At 35.2% G+C, this 21906-nt stretch overlaps 1 protein-coding gene across 1 annotated transcript in view; it reads left to right on the top strand.

Moving 5' to 3' along the window:
• The window catches only part of BMPR2 (bone morphogenetic protein receptor type 2), a 183835-nt gene that overhangs the window by 132380 nt on the left and 29549 nt on the right, over positions 1-21906 (top strand). Inside the window, exons 4-7 of the mRNA XM_035007356.1 lie at positions 13719-13829; positions 14552-14643; positions 17442-17672; positions 18611-18725. Of these exons, the coding sequence (XP_034863247.1) occupies positions 13719-13829; positions 14552-14643; positions 17442-17672; positions 18611-18725 (549 nt within the window). The remainder of the gene's footprint in view (positions 1-13718; positions 13830-14551; positions 14644-17441; positions 17673-18610; positions 18726-21906) is intronic.

The raw sequence follows: 21906 nt of genomic DNA, 5'->3' as shown, positions 1-21906 counted from the left end.
GGTTTTTTTTTTTTGGTTTTTTTTTTTTTTTTGGTAAATTTAAGATAAGAGCAAAGAGAATACTGAACCTTCAAAAAAAACATTAGAAGACTCATACAGAATTTTGGAAAGACCTTAAAAGTCACCTAGTATAACCAAATTTTTAGAACTAGTTTAATTCATTTTAATAACAAACTTACAGGAAAAGCACAGAAGACAAATAACATTAAAAACTTGTATGGAGGACAACTCAGAAATAGTGAATGGATGGAATCTACCGTATGATAAAAATGCTACAAACACCACTTAGTTGCTGTCAATAAGAAATTTACTTGTTTTGGGCGCCTGGGTGGCTCAGTTGGTTAAGCGACTGCCTTCGGCTCAGGTCATGATCCTGGAGTCCCGGGATCAAGTCCCGCATCGGGCTCCCTGCTCGGCAGGGAGTCTGCTTCTCCCTCTGACCCTCCTCCCTCTCATGCTCTCTCTATCTCATTCTCTCTCTCAAATAAATAAATAAAATCTTTAAAAAAAAAGAAAAAAAGAAAAAAAAAAGAAATTTACTTGTTCTTTAAAAATTCAAATGCTGGCACCATCCAGAAACATTTGCAGGTTTATTTATAATTATTATAAAGTTAAACTGCTGAAACTTGTTCACTGAAGCTATTTGACTTGCGTTAATGCTTTCTGTCCCCTCACATTAAAAATTCACATATAAATGGGGGCACCTGGGTGGCTCAGTTGGTTAAGCAACTGCCTTCGGCTCAGGTCATGATCCTGGAGTCCCAGGATCGAGTCCCGCATCGGGCTCCCTGCTGAGCAGGGAGTCTGCTTCTCCCTCTGACCCTCCCCTCTCTCATGATCTCTATCTCATTCTCTCTCAAATAAATAAAATAAAAATCTTAAAAAAAAAATTCACATATAAATGAAAATGGAAAAACTACAGTACCTGATTTCTGTTCCCTGTGTTTCCACTCTCAATTATATACTTAGGTAGGTACCTTTTGACACTATGGGGGAAAATGTCTAACATTAGAACTACAAATAACAGGAAGAAAGGGAAAAAAAAGTGGGTTTTTGTTGTTGTTTTTGAAGATGAAATGTTTCCTGTCATAGTGGATTCTTAAGCACATTCTTCAGACATGTGGCATGCTACTTTGACATAATTGTTACACATTTGGCATGGATGGCACACAGGTTGGTGTCTTCAAAAAAAGGATAACCAGACAGGCCTTGCTTGCCTACTGCAAAGCACCAGTTACTGTACTCTGGAAGTGGAGATCTGTTTTGACATCCTGTACAATTTCCCACACCAAATGCTGGAAAAGAAGATTGGGAATCAGAATTTCAGTGGAATTCTGATAACATCTGATTTCATGGACCGTTTTAGTACCAGGGCTGTAACAATGAAGTAAGATTCTTCACTATAAGCAGCCCAGATAGATGCTACAGAATTTTTGTATTAAAACTCGTATAATTTTTTAGAAAAATCTCTTAGTCTTTTTAGTCTGTTTTCTTATACTTTATATTCCTTTGTAACAAGTTAGTCCAGATTATAAAAAACATTAAGTCAAGTACATTGACAACATCAAAAAGAGGAGACAAAGGATAAGATGGAAAAATTTGGAAATAAGATGCAATTCTTTAGAAAAACTCAATGGTCTGAGTGTCCCTAATAGGTTCTAAGAGTTATCACTATAGACTAATTGATATTCAAAATTATACCTAGTCATGCAAAGAGAAATTTGATTTAATATATCTACTTTAAGAAAGCAGGAAAAATATACATTGTATTTTTCAGAGCATTTTATACAAAATATTTCAAGTTTAAAAACATTTAATTGCAAATACTCATTGGCCTCTTTTCCAGCAATTTTGCCTCTTTACTAATCATTTTTCGGTGATGCTAACAGTCAAGGGAAATTGCCCCTTTTGGAGGATGGGGTGAAGATAATGAGCTTAATTTTGAGTATGTTGTTTATATATCTCTAAAATATTCAATAGGAAAAAAATATTCAATAGGAGGAAAGTATATTTGTTAAAGAACCTCTATATGTACATGAATTGATTAATGCATTATTTAATCCACATATTTCAGAAATCAGCCCAGCTTCTGTATCTGCAAATTAAAGAGATTTTCCTTGTACACATGTTTCTTCCTCCACAGCTGAACAGTTGAGGCGGGTGGAAGGCAGAGACTCTTTTTCTATGTTCCCTTTTAAAGGTTATTCAAAGCTTTTTAGTTCCAGCTCTTCACCATTGGTTTCGGTAATCGATATTTGACTCTCCACTAGTTCGCTACTTAAGAATGTCTTCAGTTAGGCAAAATGTAGAATGTAGTACCTCACATTTCTATTACAGTAGTTTTTCTCATGGATTATCTACATATGACGTGCACAGGAGAAGATATCATTCAAGGCTATCTTGCCTTTTATTCCAAATAAAACCAGCACTTAACGTTCTTATGGATACTAACCCTTTATCAGCTATGTCATTTGCAAATATCTGCTCCCATTCTGTAGGCTGCCTTTTAGTTTTGTTGATTATTTCCTTCTCTGTGCAGAAGCTTTTTACCTTGATGAAGTCCCAATAGTTCACTTTTGCTTTTGTTTCCCTTGCCTCAGGAGACCTATCTAGTAAGAAGTTGCTATGGCTGATGTCAGAGAGATTTCTGCCTGTGTTCTCCTCTAGGATTTTGATGGTTTCCTGTCTCACATTTAGGCCTTCCATCCATTTTGAATTTATTTTTGTGTATGGTATAAGTTAGTGGTCCAGTTTCAGTCTTTTGCATGTGGCTGTCCAGTTTTCCCAACACCATTTATTGAAAAGATTGTCTTTTTTCCATTGGATATTCTTTCCTGCTTTGTCAAAGATTAATTGGCCATATTATTGTGGTTCCATTTCTGGGTTTTCTATTCTGTTCCATTGAATGTGTCTATTTTTGTGCCAATACCATATATCTTTTTTTTTTTTTTTTTAAGATTCTATTTATTTGAGAGAGAGAGAGATTGAGCACGAGAGGGGGGAGGGTCAGAGGGAGAAGCAGACTCCCTGCTGAGCGGGGGAGCTGGATGCGGGACTCAATCCTGGAACTCCATGACCTGAGCCGAAGGCAGTCGCTTAACCAACTGAGCCACCCAGGTGCCAATATATCTTGATCACTACAGCTTTGTAATATAACTTAAAGTCCAGAATTGTGATGTCTCCAGCTTTGCTTTTCTTTTTCAAGATTGCTTTGGCTATTCAGGGTCTTTTGTGGTTCTATAAAATTTTAGGACTGTTTGTTCTAGCTCTGTTGAAAATGCTGGTAGTATTTTGATAGGGATTGCATTAAATGTGTAGATTGCTTTGGGTAGTATAGACATTTTAACAATATTTATTCTTCCAATCCATTAGCATAGGCTGTTTTTCCATTTCTTTGTGTCATCTTCAATTTCTTTCATAAGTGTTCTATAGTTTTCAGAGTACAGGTCTTTTACCTTTTTGGTTAGGTTTATTCCTAGGTATCTTACGGTCTTGGATACAGTTGTAAATGGGATTGATTCCTTGATTTCTCTTTCTCTTGCTTCATTATTGGTGTATAGAAATGCCACAGGTTTCCATACATTGATTTTGTATCCTGCCACTTTACTGAATTCGTGTATCAGTTCGAGCAATTTTTTGGTAGAGTCTTTTGGGTTTTCTACATAGAGTATCATGTTGTCTGCAAATAGTGAAAGTTTGACTTATTTGCTTGCCAGTTTGGATGCCTTTTATTTATTTTTGTTTTCTGATTGCTGAGGCTAGGACTTAAGCACTACGTAAATAACAATGGTGAGAGTGGACATCCCTGTCTTATTCCCAACCATAGAGGAAAAACTCTGTTTTTCCCCATTGAGGATTATATTAACTGTGGGTCTTTCATATATGTATCCTTTCTGATGTTGAGATATGTTCTGTCTGTTCCTACTTTGTTGAGTTTTGTTTTTTTTTTGTTTTTTTTAAGATTTATTTATTTTAGAAAGAGAGCGTGCAAGCAGGGGGAGGGGTAGAGGAAGAAGGAGAGAATCTCAAGCAGACTCCCTGCTGACTGCAGAGCACCATACAGGACTCGATCCCATGACCCGCAGATCATGATCTGAGCCAAAATCAAGAGTAGAATGCTTAACTGACTGAGCCAGCCAGGAGCTCCTTGTTGAGGGCTTTTATCAAGAATGGGTGCTGGGAGCCCCTGGGTAGCTCAGTCAGATAAGCAGCCTACTCATGATTTCAGATCAGGTCATAATCTCAGGGTCTTGGGATCCAGCTCTGTGTAGGGCTCCACTCTCGGCATGGATTCTGCTTCTCTCCATCTTCCTCTGCCCCTCCCCCGCTCTCTGTCTCTTTCCCTCTCTCTCAAATAAATAAATAAATCTTAAAAAAAAATGGATGCTGTACTTTGTCAAATGCTTTTTCTGCATCTATTGAGAGGGTCATATGGTTCTTATCCTTTCTTTTAATGTGGTATATCACATTGATTTGCGAATATTGAACCACTCTTGCAGCCTAGGAATAAATCCCAGTTGATCATGGTGAATGATTCTTTTAATGTACTTTTGGATTTGATTTGCTAGTATTTTGTTGAGAATTTTTGCATCCACGGTGATCAAGGATATTGGCCTGTAATTCTCTTTTTAGTGTAGTCCTTGGTTTTGAAAACAGTGTAATGCTGGCATGGTAGAATGAGTTTGGAAGTTTTCCTTCCACTTCTATTTTTTGGAACAATTTGAGAAGAATAGGTATTAACTCTTCATTAAATGTTTGGTAGAATTCCCCTGGGAACCCATCTATGTATGTTCTTATGAAGCATGTTTGAATCATACCTCTACAACTTTTGTTTATGGTTCAAGTATCATTTTTAAGACTGGGTATAGCTTTTCTCTTCTAAATTTTTAGTGACTTAAAGTTTCCTTTTGGTAGAAGAGCATATAATAACTGCAAAATATATTGAATTCCACTGTAGAATAAGATGGCTTTTTTGTTTAGATTGCTGGACTCTGTTTATGGGTGCTATCCATAAAGAATTTGATCCCATTATTTATTTTAAAGATAATGTCATGCTCATTAATTTTACTGAATAAAATATGAAGAAAAGGGAAGAGAAGGGAAAATTGTGTATTTTGGATGTCGGTCATTGTTTTGTAATCTGGAGATGTCATTAACAAAGCCATTGACTTAGATAATGCTGAACAGGGTGCTATTTGAATAGGAATACACCTATGAGGAACATTCCTTGATTTACAAAGCATTTATTCCTTTTGGAAATCTGTTTGCAGTATTCTTGTTGGCTTCATGATCAGCCCCAAGCTTCTGCTCATAAACAGCATCCCAGACCTTTTGGTTTCATATCAAGCTGATCTATCTGCCTCATGGTTTTTCAACAACCCACAATTATACAAAACCATTTAAGTATACCTAAGAACATCTTTTTTTTTTTTTTTAAGATTTTATTTATTTACTTGAGAGAGAGTGAGAGAGAGAGAGAGAATGCGCATGAGCCAGGGGAGGGGCAGAGAAGCAGACTCCTCACTGAGCAGGGAGCCCGTCGCGGGGCTCTGTCCCTGGACCCTGGGATCACAACCCGAGCCAAAGGCAGATGCTCAACCAACTGAGCCACCCAGATGCCCAAGAACATCTTTTAAGTGGTTTTGTCTCCCTCCCCTTATTTACTTCTGTAGTTCATTCTAAAGAAATCATTTGATTATCTTAGGTTGATGATTTTCTGCTTAGAAAAAAATAGTGCATATTAAGTGTAGAAAAATTAGAAAATACATTTATAAAAATTGCTCAAAACCTTTAACATTTTAGTGCATTTCCTTTTAGTCTTTTTCTGTGCATAAGTATTTTATAGTAAAACATATCATATAAAACATAGTTTAGCATAAAGTGTCGTTAAACCCAGGTCAAGAAAGAGAACATCCCAGATGACCCCTGTGTTGTATCTCTTCTTAATCACAACTCATATTTCCTTCTTAAGGATAGCTATTTTTGGGGCGCCTGGGTGGCTCAGTTGGTTAAGCGACTGCTTTTGGCTCAGGTCATGATCCTGGAGTCCCGGAATCGAGTCCCGCATCGGGCTCCCTGCTCAGCAGGGAGTCTGCTTCTCCCTCTGACCCTCCTCCCTCTCATGCTCTCTGTCTCTCATTCTCTCTCTCTCAAATAAAAAAAAAAAAAAAAAAAAATCTTAAAAAAAAAAAAGTTTAAAAAAAAAAGGATAGCTATTTTTCTGACTCTTATGATAATCATTTCCTCACTTTTCTTTATAGCTTCTCTATTTTCTGATATATGCCCAAGTTTAGTGTAGTTTAATTGTTCCAGTTTTTGAACTTTATATCAATTAAATCATAGCATCTTCTTTGGTGTCTTGATTCTTCACACAATATGATATTTTAAAAATTTGTGCTATTGAGTGAAGCTGTAGTTCTTATGGCATTTTTTTTTTTGTCTTTTTAAAAATAAAATGAATGCAAATCACTTCCATTGCTGTGTAGTATTCTATTGTGTGGCTATACCACAATTTATTTTTCCAACCTCTTGTTGATAAATATTTGGGTTGTTTCTAATTTTTGTATACTATGAATAATTCAGTTATGAACATTCTTTTTTTTTTTTTTTTAAGATTTTATTTATTTATTTGACAGAGAGAGACACAGTGAGAGAGGGAACACAAGTGGGGGGAGTGGGAGAGGGAGAAGCAGGCTTCCCGCTGAGCAGGGAGCCCGATGCAGGGCTCGATCCCAGGACCCTGAGACCATGACCTGAGCCGAAGGCAGATGCTTAACAACTGAGCCACCCAGGCGCCCCAGTTATGAACATTCTTGAACATATGTCCTGATTCACATGTGCATGAAATTCTTCAAAGTATATAACTAGGAGTAGAATTGCTTAGTCATTGTATATATGTATTTTCAGCTCTAGTAAATAACGTTAAACTGTTTCCAAATAAGTTGTGCCAATTTGGTCTACAAGCAAAAGTATATGAAAGTTCTCTTTGTCCACACTTTTGCTCATAGTAGTTTTTCATGGGGCTTAAAAAAGGGATTAAAAATATAAGACATCACAACTAAATAATTGGTAGGGTTGGAAAAATACTCCAGTGCCTTTCTGCTGCCCAGAAAACAGATGGGCAAGAGCAAATTGTCTAAAATAAGATCATAGAAATAAACACAAAGATATCACTAATTATCTTTAATGTAAACGGATTAAGCACTCCAGTTAAAAGACAAAGATAATTGGATTAAGATTTTTAAAACATGAGCATAGGCATGCAAAAGAATGGAGTTGACCACCTATCTCATACCATATACAAAAATTAACTCAAAATGGATCGGTAACCTAAATATGAAAAGCTAAAACCATAGAACTTTTAGAAAAAAACATGGGGTATATCTTCATAACCTTGGATTTAGCAGTGAATTCTTACATATAACACCAAAATTCAAGCAACAAAAGAAAAAATGGATAAATTGGATATCATCAAAATTAAAAGCTTTTGTTCCTTAAAACACATTATCAAGAAAGTGAAAAGATAGCCTACATGCTACAACATGGATGAACCTTGAAAACATGCTAGCTAAATGAAATAAACCAGACACAAAAGAACAAATATTATATGATTCCACTTACATGAAATATCACGAGTAGGCAAATTCATAGAGACAGAAAGTAGATTTGAGGTCCAGGGCCTAGGAGAAGGGGAGAATAGGGAGTTATTTTTTAATAGTTACAGAGTTTCTCATGGAGTGATAAAAATGTTTTGAAAACAGGTAGTGATAATGATTGCACAGTGTTGTAAATGTAATTGATGCCACTCCCTTGTACAATTATGAGTGGTTAAAAAGGCAAGTTTTATGTCTTATATATTTATCACTATTTCTAAAAATTAGTAATGTAATATTTCAAAAACCGTTGAATTATATACTTTATTTTTTTATTTAATTTTTAATTTTTATTTTTTAGAGGGGGGAGGGAGAAGGTGTGGCGGAAAGAGAGGGAGAATCAAGAGAATCTTAAGCAGGCTCCACACCCCCCACAGAGCCTGACGTGAGTCTCGATCTCACAACCCTGAGATCACAACCTGAACCAAAATCAACCAGACGCTTGCCTGACTGAGCCACCCAGGCACCCTGAATTATACACTTTAAATTAATGAATTGTATGCTATGTGAATTACATGTCAACAAAATTTTTTTTTCTTTTTTAAAGATTTTATTTATTTGACAGAGAGATAGGAGAGAGAGCACAAGTAGGCAGAGCAGCAGGCAGAGGGAGAGGGAGAAGCAGGCTCTCCACTGAGCAGGGAGCCCGATGCGGGGTTCGATCCCAGGACCCTGGGATCATGATCTGAGCCGAAGGCAGATGCTTAACAACTGAGCCACCCAGGCACCCCAACAAAATTTTTTTTAAAAAAGACTAATAATCCTACTACTGTTTAGTTTATTTATAAGAGATACATCTAAAACATAAGGATACAGAAAGGTAAACAATAAATTGATGGGGAAAATATGCAAATATTAGCTATATTAGTATCAGATTAAATGGACTTAAGGTGTCAAACATTACCAGAGACAAAGAGGGTCACATTATAATGACAGATATTCATTTTAACAGGAAGATAGAACAATTTAAAATTTGTATACACTAGTAATATAGCTTTGAAATAAAAAATGGACACAACTAAAAGAATAAATTCTTAATTGTAATGGAAGATTTTAACACAACTTCCTAGTAATTGATAAGCAGTCAAAAATTTAATAAATAGAAGATTTGCCCTACTCAATGAACAGACAGAAGTTCACAAGCTTACTTTATTTTATTTATTTTTTTAAAGATTTATTTATTTATTTTTTTGACAGAGAGACACAGTGAGAGAGGGAACACAAGCAGGAGGAGTGGGAGAAGCAGGCTTCCCACGGAGCTTTTTTTTCACCAGCTTTTTTTAAAGGCAATGAAGTATAAACAACAGAAATTGGGGTCTTAAAGGATTCTTAATGATATAGGACGGTGTTAATTGAAAAGAACTAGACCACAAAGTTGGATAGTAATTCCAATGTAGATTGGAAAAATACTTTATCTTTGATTTTAAACACTTTGACTAGGATGTACATCAGTAAGATTTTCTTTGCAGTTATCCCTGCTTGGGGTTCACTGATCTTAAATCTATGGATGGATGTCTTTCATCAGTTTTGGAAAAGTCTTGTGCATTGTCTCTTTGAGTGTTTCTTCTACACTATTTCCTGTCTCTCCTTCTGCTGTGATTCCAATTACATGTATATTAGGCCATTAGATATTGTCTTGTAGATACTGTATTCTCTATTTTTTCCTCTCTTTTTCTCTTTGTGATATAGTGTGGATAATTTATGTTGATGTGTATTCAAATTTATTGATTCTTTTGTCATTGGTGTCTTTTCTGCTGATAATCACATCACAAGAATTCTTTAGGTCCCCTACCATACTTAATTTCTAACATTTCCATTTGGCTTTTCTCTAATTTCTCTCTCTCATTTGACATTTTCCATCTGTTCATTCATGTGTCCACTTTTTCCACTACTATTTTTTTAAGAATTTTTATCTATTTATTAGAGCATGTGAGCTGGGGGGAGGAGCAGAGGGAGAGGATGAAACAGACTCCCTGCTGAGGAGGGACCCATGTAAAAATGCAACCTTTCTAATTTGAAAATAGCAAAACTTTGTATCTTTTTAAAAGAGATTTTCTGTATTTGAAAGAGACAGAGAGCATGCAAGTCAGGGGGAAGGGCAGAGGGAGAGGGAGAAGCAGGCTCTCCACTGAGTAGGGAGCCTGATGCAGGGCTCAATCCCATGACCCTGGGATCATGACCTGAGCCAAAGGCAGATGCTTAACCTACTGAGCAGGTCGGTTAAGTTAAGCAGGTTTTGGTGCCCCAAACTTTGTTTCATAGGACGTGTGAATTTTTTTGATCCAGTTAAAGATCTGCCTCACAATATGAAAAATATAAGTGTATTTGTCTGTTCAGATTGGTGGTAAAATTTGGGGCAATTTTTTTTTAAATGCTAACTGGATGAAATTGTATTTAATTCTATATCTTATCTTTTTTTTAAAAAACATAATAAAGCTTAGTGATTTCCTAAGCTTCCACCTTAGGAAACTAGAAAAAGAAGAGCAAATTAAATTGAAAATAAGCAGAATAAAAGTTAGATCAGAAGCAATTAAATTGAGGGATGCCTGGGTGGCTCAGTCGGTTAAGCATCTGCCTTCAGCTCAGGTCACAATTCCAGGGTCCTGGGATCGAGTCCCACATCGGGCTCCTTGCCCAGCAGGGAGACTGCTTCTCCCTCTGCCTGCCATTACCCCTGCTTGTGCTCGTGGTCTCTCTCTCTGACAAATAAATAAAATCATTTTTTTAAAAGAAGCGATTAAATTGAAAAGAGGAAATTGAGAAAAAGAAATAAAACCAAAAGCTGTTTTTTTAAAAAAAGATCAATAAAATTGATAAATATCTAACCAAGCAATCAAGAAAAAAGAAATGTTAGGGGCGCCTGTGTGGCTCAGTCGTTAAGTGCCTGCCTTCGGCTCAGGTCATGATCCCAGGGTCCTGGGATCGAGCCCCGCATCGGGCTCCCAGCTCCGCGGGAAGCCTGCTTCTCCCTCTCCCACTCCCCCTGCTTGTGTTCCCTCTCTCGCTGTGTCTCTGTCAAATAAATAAAATCTTTAAAAAAAAAAAGAAAAAAGAAAAAAGAAATGTTACTAATCAGAAATGAAAGAAAAGTCATCACTACAGATTACGTGAGTATTAAAAGGGTAATAAAAGGGTATTGTGAACAACTCTATGCCCACAAGTTTCGTAACCAATTCTTAGAAGTACACACATCTACTAAAACTCACACAGGGAGAAGTACACCATCTGAAGAGGCATTATCTATTAGAGAAATTTAATCAATAATTAATAACCTTCTAAAATAGAAAGCACCAGACTCAGGTGGTTTACTATTGAATTCTAGCAAACATTTAAAAAAGAAATGATACCAGTTCTCTAAATTGCTTTCAGAAAATAGAATGCTGTGAGGCCAGCATTACCCTCATCCCAAGACAATGGAAGGGTGAGCCATACTAGGATGAAATATTGGCAAAACATATATCAAAGATTTGTATCCAAAATATACCAAGAACTGTTAACAGAAAAACTAACAGCCCAATTGAAAAGTGGGTGAAAGAGTTGAACAGATACCTCACCAAAGAAGATAGACAGATGATGGATAAGCATATGAAAGCATGCTCAATATCATATGTCACTAGAGTATTGCAAATTAAAACATCAATGAGATATCTGTTTTAAAAAACCCATTAGGATGGCTAAAATCCAAAACACTGACAACACCTAATACTAGCAAGGATGTGGAGCAACAGGAGCTCCCATTCATTGCTGGTAGGAATGCAAAATGGTACAGCCAATTTGGAAGACAGTTTGATGGTTTCTTATAAAGCTGAGCATAGGCTTACCATATAGCCCAACAATCCTGCTCCGTGGTATTTACCCAAGTGAGTTGAAAACTTACGTCTACACAAAAATCTGTATACAAATGTTTATAGCAACTTTATTCATGCTGTCAAAATTGGAAGAAACCAAGGTGTCTTTCAGTAGGTGAGTGGATAAATGCCGGTACATCCATGCCATGGAATATCATTTGCTGATAAAAAACAATGAACTATTAAGTCATGAAAAGACATGGGGACCTTATATGCATATTGTTGAGTGAAAGAAGCTAGTCTGAAAAGGCTACATAGTGTATTATTTCAACTATATGACATTCTGGAAAAGGCAAAACTATAGACACAGTAAAAATACTGGTTGCCAGACAGTGGGAGGTGGAGTTGGGGAATGAATAGGTAGAGCACAGGACACTTTTAGGTTAGCAAAACTATTCTGTATGATACTGTAATGGTGAATACATGGCATTATGCCTCTGTTAAAACCCATAGAATTATACAACACAAAGAGTGAAAGCTAATATAAACTATGGACTTTAGTTAATATATCAATAATGGTTCATCAGTTATAACAAATATAGTACACTGTATCAGTCTGCTCTAACAGCTATAGGGGAGGAAAAATAATTTTTCTTCTACCCTTCTAGGTTCTTGGCTGAGAGTGTCATGTCCCTTATACCCCCATAATAAAAAGACAGTGTAACAGGAGAAAAACAGGTTTAATAACATATACACTTCCTGCATACATGGGAGATGCCGAGGAAAACTGAGTAATTCCCTGAAATGGCCCAAGTCACCACCCCAAATACTATCTCCAGCTAAGCCAAAAGAAGGGGGGTAGAGAGGAGGTTAAGGTAAGACCAGTTATGGTAGGTTTCTAGGAAGAGCACAGTAAACAAGTCCATGTCTTCTCTATTGATAAATGTTGCTAGAGTTGTAGTCATTCTCCTCTTCCTAGTACAGAGAGGGAGACACCTTACAAATGGAGATTTTCCTTATAAATGTAAATGTTACAAAAAAAGAAGCTCTACTTGTTTTTCAGAGCTTCTTCTTTGTCTGGTGTTTCTTAAAAATAACCAGCTCAAGATAGTCATGACAAAGAGGCTTATTTTGGGGTGCTGTATTCTGCTACCCTTCACAGCCACAACAAAATAGAATCGACCGTGTGGCTTAAACAACAGAAATTTATTTTCTCATAATCCTAGAGGCTGGAAATCCAAGATTAGGGTGCCAGCATGGTTGGGTTGGGTTGAGAACTCTCTTCCTGGCTTGCAGATGGCTGCCTTCTCACTGTTTCCTCACATAGTAGAGACAGAGAGAAAGCAAGCCCTCTGACAGCTCTTCCTATAAAGGCACTAATCCTATCATGAAGTCCCCACTCCCGCGGCCTCATCTAAAAAACCTCATCCCAAAGGACCCATCTCCGAAAATCATCACATTGTGAGTTAATGCTTCAACATATGAATTTTAAGTGATCACAGTTCAGTCCATAGTACATTTTGTTTATTCATTCATCAGTTTATGAACATTCATGTTGTTTCCACTTTGGGTTATTGTAATTAGTGGTGCCATGAAAATTCCTGTAGAAGTGTTTGTTTGAACACTTGTTTTCAATTCTTTGGGGTATATGCCTAGGAGTGGAATTGCTAGGTCTTATGGTAATTCTGTGTTTAATGTTTTGAGGAACTTCCAGAATGTTTTCTATTGCATTTAATTATAATTCAAATTATAATTTTTTAATTGTAGCCATCCTAGTGTATGTGACTTGATATCTCATGGTAAAATGAGTTTTTATATGTAGCTTTCTTCCTATAACTTATTTTGTATGTTAGAAGTAGGTACAATTATCATTATGTTGAAGTCTTTTAAAATCCAATAAGTGTACTGCAGAAAAGTCAAATAATTTGCTAAATACCACTGAGAGAGTGGTATTGAATCAAGATTTAAAACCAAATGTAGTTCCAAAGACTGTTCTCTTAAATATTCTATAATTCTACCAATGCTGTTCCATGATATAGTTGATATTTCAATAATAAGTACAACCAACAGGCGTTTCAGTGTTGTAAGTCTATATAAGATCATTTGTATGATTAAAAATATATAATTAGCAATTATCACAGATTTATTATTAATTTTTCTTTAATTTCCTTTGATGCAAAAACATTGCTGATTTGACTATATATTGATACAGCCTTTCTGTCAGTATTTAACAAAATACTGAAAAAAGATGACTGTTTTTAAATTTGTTTTATTTTAGGTCCACCTCATTCATTTAACCGAGATGAGACAATAATCATTGCTTTGGCATCAGTCTCTGTATTAGCTGTTTTGATAGTTGCCTTATGCTTCGGATACAGGATGCTGACAGGTAAAAATATTACCTTTTTTTATTGTTTATTAAATATACCATTTAATCGGAATCAGTTTTCTCCTTTTTAAAAATCTCTGTGCTCCCATCCTTCTCTCTTAAACTTTTTTCCTAGTTTTTATGAAAAGTTTCAAAAATATCCAAAATACCTCTCACCCAGCTTCAATGATTATCATATCTATATATCATCCATAGCCCTGCTCACCACATCCTTCTGTGGTAGTGGGTTATTTTGGAGTAAATCACATTATATCATTTATCTGTAAAAAAAACTTTAAGTATTATCTCTGAAATATAAGGACTTAAAATATATATAACCACAATACCATTTTCACATCTAAAAAAATAAATAAATAATTCTTTAATATCATCAACTGTCCAATCAGTTCTACTGAACTTTAGGTTTGATGAGCTTTTTAGGAAATCAGTACCCATTCATTTGAATAACTTTAATAAAACCTTTAATGTTTCTGCAATATTTTAAACAAGGTCTGTTGTTGGAACTGTCTCCCAAAATTCAGCTTTAATATTATTATTCATCATTCATCTTCATTTGTAGATGATTCTTGGTTTAGTAAATAGTTTTACTCTTGGTGACGTTGGGCATAAATCTTGCTGCCTACCCTATAGTAGCTCTTCTTTTTAACTTAAATATAATACATAGTGTAATAAAAATCTTCATTTTAAGAGAACCATACATTAGTAACGTCTTATTCTTATAGGAGACCGTAAACAAGGTCTTCACAGTATGAACATGATGGAGGCAGCAGCATCAGAACCCTCTCTTGACCTAGATAATCTGAAACTGTTGGAGGTAAGATTGCTCTTAGATATTACGGGCTGTCCTTTCTGCTGTCATAGTATATCTGAGACAGTAACTTTATTCACTCACTACATCATTCATCCATTTATTCCACTAACATTTATTAACTATCAGTTTGGTGCCAAGGCCTATTCTAAGCACTGAGAACATAGGTGAACAGTCCAGATAGTCCCCTTGAGGCTTATATTCTTTTTTTTTTTTTTTTTTTAGATTTATTTATTTATTTGAGAAAGAGAGAGAGAGCAGAGGGAGGGGCAGAGGGAAAGGAGAGAAAGAATCTCTAGCAGACTCTCGCTGAGCGCAGAGCCCCATGCACTGTGGGGCTCCATCCCTGGACCCTGAGATTGTGACCTAAGCAGAAATCAAGAGTCAGCCAGCCGCTTAACTGACTGAGCCACCCAGGCTCCCCTTGAGGTTTATATTCTAATGGGAAAAGAGTCTACAAACAGGTTAAACAAATAAATGTATATTATTTCTGGTAGTAGTAGTAAGTGCTATAGAGAAAAGTGAAGCAGATAAGAAGAAAAATATGGAAATGGAGTTAGTAAAGAGGATATATTTAGAAAGGAGATGATCTTTGAGTACATACTGCAACAATATGGGAATAAAGACATGAAATTCTGAGAAGAATGTGCTTTCAAGCAATCCATAGTATATGCCTAATGAGTATTTCTTGTCTGTGCATATATTTTGTATTTTTATAGGTACATACAATTGTTATATATTATGTTGAATTTAATTTTCATTTGGTAATATCTCAGAACCTATGTTAAAGTCTTACCATGATGAATATTTTTATGATCTTTACTAGAATAAGTAAACTATAATCCCCAAACTAGAGACTGTTAAATAGTAAATATGGTAGTTGATTGTATAAAATATTTTAGGAACCTTCTGTTTAGGAGAAAAATACAATACACAAAGTTAAAAGATTCAAAAAAGCATTTCAGCACATGAAAAGGAATTGTTCAAGAGCTGGTATAAATCAATAGAAGAAACAATCCATAAAAAATGGACAAAAAACATGAAGTGCCAATTCACAAAGGAATTAAATGTAGCTTTTAAATGTGCAATAAGATGTCCAATTTACTAAATTGAAAAAAATACTAATTAAAACCTTAGGACTGAGTAAAACACTCCCAAACATTGCTGATTTAACTATATATTGATACAACCTTTCTAAAGGGCATTTTATCTGTGAAATTTTAACCTAGTAATAGTGAGTGAAATAAAATGAAAATCTTTAAGTAAATGATGGATAAATCCTTAACCTGTTCAGTAAAGTGAAAGAAATCTCCATAAGCCAAAAATGAAGAGAATGGGTTGCATTTTGCTGATTTTATTTTTTTATTGGTCCTGGATATTAAGAATGTTATATTGTGGATACCCTGTGTTCTGTTAGGCTTTTCTAAAGTGTGTTTGTTTCCATTGTTTGTTTTAATAGGCAGTTAACTTGGTTGGGTATGCTGCCAACTCATCTCTTAGGCAGAAGCTCAAATCTCAGTGCAGTTGTTTCATCTTTAGCTAAAATTGGTCTCATGTATTCATTGGGTTTCCCCCTCTGTCACTCTCTTTTGTGGGATTCTCCCCTCACTTTCCAGAATCTGTGGTTGCCCTTAAGTCTGTCCTCTGGTTCCTAGGGCCAGAAAGATTATGGATTTTCTATTACAGTTCTAGCTCCACTGCAGAGTGTTCATTTCAGCCTGCTCTCAGGCTAAAAGCTATAAAAATGGGTAGTAAAGAGGATATATTTAGAAAGGAGATGATCTCCTGAATAATTTATCACTTCATTTATCTTGACATCTTGCTTTTCTTGAATACAGAATTGACCAGTGTTATTGCCTATGTCAGCAATTTGATGCACTTATTCTAGTGTTTTAGCACATTAACAATTTGGACTGTGTTTCCTTACTCTTAAATATTATTATAATTCATTTAAAGAGCTGGCTTGGCACAGAATTTAAAATACCATCCTAATCCTCCTTTTCAAGACTTGCATGATTTAGCAAGGTTTCAAGTCAAACATTGGCTGAAAAGAATGATTGCCATCAAATAAGAGTTGTATTTAATGTAGATGTTACTCTCAATATTACCTAATATTATCATTTAAACTAGTTAACCTTTTTTAAAAACTAAGTATATATATATATATATATATATATATATATATATGCTATTGCAAAAACATAAGTATATTTGATTTTTAAAATATTGAAAATACGCTATATTATTTCAAAATGATATGGAACTGTGTTCCATAGTTCACCCTATAGCATTCCTTTCTAAGTGTTGACTCCCAGAATCTACTTCCTTTTGTTCATTCTGTAGCACTTTTAGATTTCTTTTTAAAATTTTGTTCAGGGGCTCCTGGGTGGCTCAGTCGGTTAAGCGTCTGCCTTCAGCTCAGGTCATGATCCCAGGGTCCTGGGATTGAGCCCCATGTTGGGCTCCCTGCTCGGCATAGAATCTGCTGGTCCCTCTCCTTCTGCCCCTCCCTCCACTCGTGCTCCTATTCTCTCTCTCAAATAAATAAAATCTTTTTAAAAAATTAAAATTAAATGAAATTTTGTTCAGAGTTCATAGTTGTTATCTGTGGGAGGGCTGGGTCTGGTAGGAGCTTCCTGAGCCATATGAGATATGGAATTTATTAGTTTCTTGACAATGGAGTAATTTAAACTATAAGCAATAGAGAGCTATGGTCTACATTTGGATTTATACTTTTCTAGAAAATTTGATTTTTCAGTTGTGATATGAATTAATATCTTGCTTTCTTCAAAACAAATTTACAGCTGATTGGCCGGGGCCGATATGGAGCAGTATATAAAGGTTCCTTAGATGAGCGTCCAGTTGCTGTAAAAGTTTTTTCCTTTGCAAACCGTCAGAATTTTATCAATGAGAAGAACATTTACAGAGTGCCTTTGATGGAACATGACAACATTGCTCGCTTTATAGTTGGAGATGAGAGAGTTACTGCAGATGGACGCATGGAGTATTTGCTTGTGATGGAGTATTATCCCAATGTAAGTTCTTTATAAAAATTAAAGTGACATTTACACTAGCTGTCAATCAGATTTTTAGGATTGCTTGTTCTGTAAAGCATTGGTGCTTTGCAACTCGTTATTAATGGTCTGCAGTGAGATAAGGATCTCACATCAGAATGTGAATCAACTAAGTCACCAGTTAACTGTTTAGTTCATCTGTCTGTCTGTCTGTCTCTTTCTCCCTCTCAGCAAGACTTTCTTGATGAAGGAAACAGTGTTTTGATTGACATTCATTCTGGTGCAAGCTTCTTATCCCTGTCTGGTTATAAATAGTTTGTAAATGAGCACCTTGAGTAACACTGACACATACATATTTATGAAAGTTTCTGTTTTGTACTTGTAAAACAAAAAAATAGAATTCGTATTTATACTGGTAAGAGATACATTATGAAGAAAGAGTCTAAAAGACTATTTGTTCTATCTTAATTTGATAGATCAATGGAGCATTTAATATGAAATAATCATTTATATTTTTTAATATTGGAGAAATTAAAATTAATAATGTTTAAATTATCCTTTTCATCCTCTCCTCCCCTCTCTACTCACAGAAATGTCTCTTTTGAGGGCGCCTGGGTGGCTCAGTTGGTTAAGCGACTGCCTTCGGCTCAGGTCATGATCCTGGAGTCCCTGGTTCAAGTCCCACATCGGGCTTCCTGCTCGGCAGGGAGTCTGCTTCTCCCTCTGACCCTCCCCCCTCTCATGTGCTCTCTCTCTCAAATAAATAAATAAAATCTTTAAAAAAAAAAAAAAAAGAAAGAAATGTCTCTTTTGAGATTTTGAAGTGTCATAGTTCATTAGATCTTCATGGAATCCTAACCTCCTTAAATACTTTATAAGGCTGCTGCTAATTTACTTCCTCATGTACAAGTATATTAATTCCATTTTTTTGGTATGTGTTTATTTTTTCCTTTATATAGGGATCTCTGTGCAAGTATTTGAGTCTCCATACAAGTGATTGGGTCAGCTCTTGCCGTCTGGCTCATTCTGTGACTAGGGGACTGGCTTATCTTCATACAGAATTGCCACGAGGAGGTAAGACAATGAATAGAAGATGAATGACACCCATATGGGGTCAAAATTCACAAAGGGAAATTTTATTCATATCTTCAAACTAAGAGTATATTTTATTTAATAGCAGATTTATTATTAACCAGTTGTTTGAAAGATCTGGCATGATGAAATGGATTTGAAATGTAATAAGAATAGGAAAAAGAACTTAAAGACTCTAGAGAGGTCATGGATCTCATTGAGATTTTTATTAAAGCTCTGAACACCTTCTCTGTAAAGATACATGTATGGTACACTTTTAAGAATGTTCTTTTGATTTTAGTGGTTCACAGACCCTTTAAAGTCCATCTGTGGACTTAGGTTAAAAACCTCTTAGCTAGGCTGTACTACATTTCCTTGCATTTATTTGCTTATTTAAATGAAATACAGTGCATTGCCAATTCTTTACTTTTAACATCATATGAATCTTTATTCTGTGGTTGGTTGGTCTTAAGTATAAAACCTATGTGTATCTTTCTATAATCCAGTGTTTCTCTTAGCTAGAATTAGTTTGGTCAAATCTGTCAGGGGAAAATAATAACAGAATTTAGAGAGAGATGGTCTAAGATTGGTTTGGTAGCACCATGGTATTATTGGAGCCTTATTATTATCTCCTCCATCATTCTTTATGTATGGCTTACATTTTCAAAGTCACCTCATTGTCCATCATGCTATATATCTGCTAATCAGTATACTTTATTTTCCAGAACTTGGTTCACACTTAACTACCACACTTATCTGCGAGAGATACTGAAAATATAGTTGTTGTTGTTGTTGTTGTTATTGTTGTTGTTTTTAAGCTGGATGTGTTGCTGTCTCAAATAATATTGGATTCTGTTACCGAATAGAAAGAGGGTAATGCATGGTGGGGATTTCATAACTTTGTGGTTGTGTTCTTTGCCATAACTACAGTTTTCTTTAGCATCTATGTGCATTTTTGCTAGTTGTTCAAAAAATCTCTTTAATACTTTTACTTTCTTACTTTGTTTCAAAATACACTTCACATCACAGGCTGGTCTAAATTAGCTTTGCTTCAAAAGTCAGTCCTTGTGCTTTCTCAAGCTTTCATCCCTTGTGGGATTTTCTTGTCATACTATAGCCCAGAATATTGTTTTTCCAGTTTCTCTGACCTCTGTAGATAAGAGAATCGTTAATATATCAGTTTCTTAGATCTTTGTTCCATTGTGTAATAGCATGGATCATCTTTTCTAGCTGCTGATTCATATATAAATAATTTCTCCTGAATAATTTATCACTTCATTTATCTTGACATCTTGCTTTTCTTGAATACAGAATTGACCAGTGTTATTGCCTATGTCAGCAATTTGATGCACTTATTCTAGTGCTTTAGCACATTAACAATTTGGACTGTGTTTCCTTACTCTTAAATATTATTATAATTCATTTAAAGAGCTGGCTTGGCACAGAATTTAAAATACCATCTTAATCCTCCTTTTCAAGACTTGCATGATTTAGCAAGGTTTCAAGTCAAACATTGGCTGAAAAGAATGATTGCCATCAAATAAGAGTTGTATTTAATGTAGATGTTACTCTCAATATTACCTAATATTATCATTTAAACTAGTTAACCTTTTTTTAAAACTAAGTATATATATATATATGCTATTGCAAAAACATAAGTATTATTTGATTTTTAAAATATTGGAAATACGCTATATTATTTCAAAACAAAGTGTTATTTCACTTTTTTTTCAGAGAATCCTATTTTTCCCAGTATCTTTAGATGTAACTTCGCTGTTTGGCGTAGAAATTTTATAGTAAGGAATAATATATTATTATTTATTCAGCTGTTTTTTGCTTCAGAATAAATAAGGACGAGTTGAGCCTGTTTATTTATTTGTAATTGTCTTTCTTAATGAATTTTTTTCTGAGAATGTCAGTGAAACTTGGTACCGTACTCCCCCCAGAAAAATCTAACAAAGATCACTCAAATATAAACAGAAGGTTACTATTAACTGCGTACATCCTTCCAGATCCTTTCTCTGTGTGTGTGTGTGTGTGTGTGTAAATATCCACAGAGAAACTATTTTTTGTTCAGGTTTTATTTTTTAATAATTGAAATAATATTATGTCCTGCCTAGTACAGTGCTGCTGCCCAGGGCAAAATCATTGTATGTTTTGCTCCTTTCTCTTTACCCCCTACCCCCAAATAAGAAGGATTAAAACGTATACTGAGGAGAACTTTAAAGGGAAAAGTCTCTCAAAGGGCAGTCTGTAGTTCTACCTCTTGAATTGGTGATAAATCCTAATCTTACTTCCTTTCTTCTTTCTCTTCTCTCCCTTACCTCTTTTGCTCCCCTGCTCCATTTCTTTCTTTTTTTTTTTCCTTCATTATATAGAAGACAGCACTACCCTGTTTTCCTCTCTGGCTGTCTTACCCACTCGTTCGTTGCCCATTCCCCCCATTATTTGCCTGGTTTCCTTAAGTATGAGATCTTTTAGTTTAAGTATTGATTTGGGATTAATATACAAATATTTTCCAAATATAGAAACATTTTTAATCTCTATAAATTTCTTATATAAATATCACCTCAAGATTGTACCATATATACTAGTATTGTGGTTTTATGCAGAATAAGAAATGCAGCTCTTTTAGGGGTTGAGCGAACCATGTTAGTACAAGCTTTAGAAAGCTGGACCATGAACTGAAAGGTGAGAAAATGAGCAGGAAAGATCAATGGTAACTACCATTTTTTAGATCAATGGTAACTTCTATTTTTTCCTCCAGTTCTGTGTGCTCTGTTTTTTTGTTTTTGTTTTTAATATGAAAGGAATCATTATCCTCTTTTTAGTTTCATTGCTGGTAAAATTGCAGTCTAATTTTCATTAATGAGAGTAATGACTAAATGCTGAGTCTATTTGTGCCTAAGTATAAATACTCAATAAACTTATCATTGACTTTGTTCTGATTGCTCCGTTTCTTTGTATACCTAGAGAGTTATTTTAAATTTCAGAAATTATGGTATAGAATTTTTTTTTCAATTCAAGAGCTATAGTTTTGCTAATAATATTTATATAAGGTTACCTTATAGAGAGGAAAAAATATATTATGCTTTTCATGAGGCAGCTTAGGTTAGATACATTCTTTCAGTCAGCAAGCATTTATTGTGTGCCAACCCTTTTGAATCCAGGTAAAACATACTCT

This window comes from Mirounga leonina, unplaced genomic scaffold (assembly GCF_011800145.1).
Source record: "Mirounga leonina isolate KUSES-001 unplaced genomic scaffold, KU_Mleo_1.0 Mir_151, whole genome shotgun sequence".
NCBI lineage: Eukaryota > Metazoa > Chordata > Mammalia > Carnivora > Phocidae > Mirounga > Mirounga leonina.
The sequence above is the reverse complement of the archived record's forward strand: the minus strand, read 5'-3'. Positions and strand labels throughout refer to the sequence as shown.